The 3,583-nt window shown below is 46.5% G+C and overlaps 1 protein-coding gene across 3 annotated transcripts in view; it reads right to left on the bottom strand.

The window, feature by feature from the left end:
* The window catches only part of LOC109923492 (transmembrane protein 43), a 26,150-nt gene that overhangs the window by 2,812 nt on the left and 19,755 nt on the right, over positions 1–3,583 (bottom strand). For all 3 annotated transcript variants that reach the window (XM_020523523.2, XM_048606502.1, XM_048606503.1), the window contains exons 10-11: positions 1,268–1,369; positions 256–373 (exon numbers count right to left, since the gene is read on the bottom strand). In XM_020523523.2, the coding sequence (XP_020379112.1) occupies positions 256–373; positions 1,268–1,369 (220 nt within the window). The remainder of the gene's footprint in view (positions 1–255; positions 374–1,267; positions 1,370–3,583) is intronic.

Genomic DNA, 3,583 nt, shown 5'->3' with positions numbered 1-3,583 from the left:
CTGGTTACCAGCTGATACCGGTTACCAGGCGACCCCTGGTTACCAGCAGATCCCTGCTTACCAGGCAAGCCCCAGTTACCAGCAGATCTCTGGTTACCAGGCAACCCCCCCTGCTTAGCAGGCGATCCCCGGTTACCAGCAGATCCCTGGTTACCAGGCGAACCCCGGTTACCAAGCGACCCCCTGGTTACTGGAGGTTCTACACAAAGGAAGGAAGTCCTACAATTTAAAGTAAATGAGGAAATCCTGGCTCACCGAGCGTGTGGAATATCTTTGTCATGAGCTTGATGCCGAGGAACATCAGCATCCAACCAGCAAATCGTAACCCCCAGGTCAGGATCGAATTCGCAGCGTGTTCCCTTTCAAAGACCTCCTGTGGGATGGGGGAAGGTAATCACTCAGAAACTCGTACAGTGGCTTCCTCAGTCTCTAAAGTGCCTCTCCATGGTGGATTTTATTGCTCGTTCTCCCACTGCTGTGGACTGAACCCTCGTACCCAGCCTCAGACACCCATTGGGTTGTGAAGCCTGTCCACCATCAGCCTTGGAGACCCCCACCGCACCCCCGCCACTGGGGGAGGGACTACAACAGGAGCACATTGCGGCCATTTGACCTCTCCAGTCTGCTCCTCCTATCCATAAAGGTCAGAGTCGATTTCAAATTCTGCATTCCCATCCAACCGCTGTAACTGTTAATCCCCAGCCTCACAAGAATCTATTTACCCCAATGCAAAATATTCAGTGTCCGCGCGTCCATCCTAGATGGAATACTGCCCCCACCAGCCTCCCTCCTATCTCAAGCCTTCCCAATCCCACTCAGCATCCCAGGGACCGCACACCAACTGAGTTACAGGACTGTAGGACATTGAATTGTGTCTCTGTAACAGCCACCACAAGGGGCCATTAATGTAAGACAGTCACTCAGCAATCCATTGGGAATTCAGGAAGAAGGTGTTCAATCAGAGAGTGGGGATTGACTGTGAGCCTCACAACCAGAGGGAATGGCGTGGGGGGGGCAACAGTAGAGACGTATTTTAGGGGAGGCTGGATAAATAGATGATGGAGGAAGTATTGATGGGAAATGGTTAAAGAATAAGTTCTAGATAAATTGTGGGGAGGGAGTTTCACATCAGTGTAGATTTTGGCATGAACCTGGTTAGTTGAATGGCGCTACCTATAAGCTTAGTATACAGACCCTACGGCAACCCACCTGGCACTGTGCCCGAAAAGCTGAGGAAACAAGAAAGGTTAAACAGTTCACCACTGACCATTGCTGACAGCGACTCCTCATACAACAGCTCCAAAACGTTCCCCGATTGTGTCTGGTATGGCAGCAGCTGGTTCCCCCTCTGACGTGCCACGACAGTTACCTGTAGAGAGCAGCCACATGACACCTGGTCAACCAATCCACCTGAACACAAAGCAGGAGTTCTAACGGGATCTTCCTGTGTGTCCCATTCAGGTGTACAATCTCCTTCCCCCATCCCATGATAAGAATCAGCCAAGCCACAGAGGGACGCCAGGCTTTGAAGGGTTTATATTCCGGTCTGGGCTTCAACACTGCACTGGGGAAGACACATGGCATGGTGGGAATATCACCGGACTAGGAATCCAATGGCCGAGGTGGGGCCATGAGTTCAAATCCCACCACAGCACCAGGTGGAATTTAATTTCACTTCAGTCTGGAACCGAAAGATAATTTCTTGGTCATCATCACTGAGACTGTCATCAATCATTTGTAAAAACTCATCTGATTTACTAATGCCCTTCAGGGAGGGAAATCTGCCATCCTTACCTAGTCTGGCCTACATGTGACTCCAAACCACAGCAACAGGGTTGATTCTTAATTGGACACTAGCATCAGAATTGGGGGAGAGGGAGCTGTTCCAGTGGGACGGGCATCATTGATCCTGTGCTGGAACCAGAATCCTGGGGAATTGAGAATCTAGGCCTTTAAACTAATCAGGGAGGGAGGGTTTGGGAGACGGGAATGTAGGTGGGAGAGGGGAATGTAGGAGCAAGAGGCAGCATTACATATTTGGTTAACAATATGTGGAATGGAACAGGAAGGAACGGACTGTACAATCACAGAGAAATAACAGCAAGTGGGTCAAAGGTGAAAAAAAGGTCAAAAGGCAAATTTAATCACACTTTACCTGATCGTGTGTAGCTTTCGGAACAAAGTAAATGAATTGGGGCACAAAAGTTAATGGACCTGATGGTCAGGCTTTGCAGAGACAAAGTTAGAAGGAGATCAAAGCTGAGAAATAAATATTCACAGGTATGGGCTGAGGGGTGACTTTATAAAGGTTTATAAAATCATGAGGGGTACAGATAAGGTGAATAGCAAAGGTCTTTTCTTGAGGGTGGGTAGTCTTTTCTCAAGACTAGGGGGCACATTTTTAAGGTGAGAGGAGAAAGATTTAATAAAGACATAAGAGGCAACTTTTTATACACATAGGGTGGTTCGCATGTGCAATGAACTGACAGAGGAAGTGGTGGATGTGGGTACAATTAGAATGTTTAAATGACAGTTAGGCAAGTACAATAATGTTTGAAGGGATATGAGCCAAGCATAGGCAGGTGGGAGTAGTTTAGGTTGGGATTATGGTCAGTATGGTTGGACTGAAGGGTCTGTTTCCATGCTGCATGACTCCATGTGACTTCTCAAAGGCACAGGCAAGAAAGGGTGATGGGGTAGCATTGTTAGTACAGGATGGAATAAATATCACTGGAAGGAATGGTCTTGGATAGGAAGATGTACAGTCCATGTTGGCTGGGGTAAGAAATAAAAAAAGGAGAGCAGACACTGGTAAGAGTAGTCCACAGGCCTCTATACAGTGGGACAGAGAATAAATCAGGAGATAATGACAATGGCAGTATCTTAATCAGAGATTACTTTAATCTTCATGGAGACTGGGTAAATCAGTCTGGCGGATGAAGCAAGAAGGAAGAATTCATAGTGTATATTTGGGACAGTTTCCTAGAACAATCTGTTGTGGATCCAAACAGGGATCAGCCTATTTGGGATCTGGTAATGGTGTAATAAGGAAGTTTAATAAATTATCTCAGAGTAAAGAATTCCTCCAGAAAAAAGGAATCATGACATGGGAGAATTTAGCATTTGGCTCGAGAGAGAGAAACCTGAATCAGAAACAACTGCGCTAAATTGAAATAAGGATAATTACAATGGAATGAGGGTAGAGTCGGCTGGATAGACTGGGTAGGAATTTAGTGGCAAAGGTAGTTGAGGAGTAATGGAAACAGTTGTAAGAAAATAGATCATGCCTCAGAGCAAGGATATATCCTGGTGAGGAAGGAGAATTCTAGAAAGGGGATAAACCAACCACAGTTCACCAGGGAATTTAAGGATAACATCAAATTGAAAGAAAAAATATACAGTGTGGCAAAGATACTCGGTAATCCAAAGGAGTGGAGAAAGTTTTAAAACCAACACAAGACAATCAAAACATTTAAAGGTGCAGAGAATAAACTTTTGAGGGCAACCTTGCCAAACTCCCTCAGACTGATCCTCCAACAGTGCGGCGCTCCCTCAGCACTGACCCTCCGACAGTGCGGCGCTC

The sequence above is a fragment of the Rhincodon typus genome, chromosome 16 (genome assembly GCF_021869965.1).
Source record: "Rhincodon typus isolate 14 chromosome 16, sRhiTyp1.1, whole genome shotgun sequence".
Lineage (NCBI taxonomy): Eukaryota > Metazoa > Chordata > Chondrichthyes > Orectolobiformes > Rhincodontidae > Rhincodon > Rhincodon typus.
This window is presented reverse-complemented; position numbering and strand designations above follow the sequence as displayed.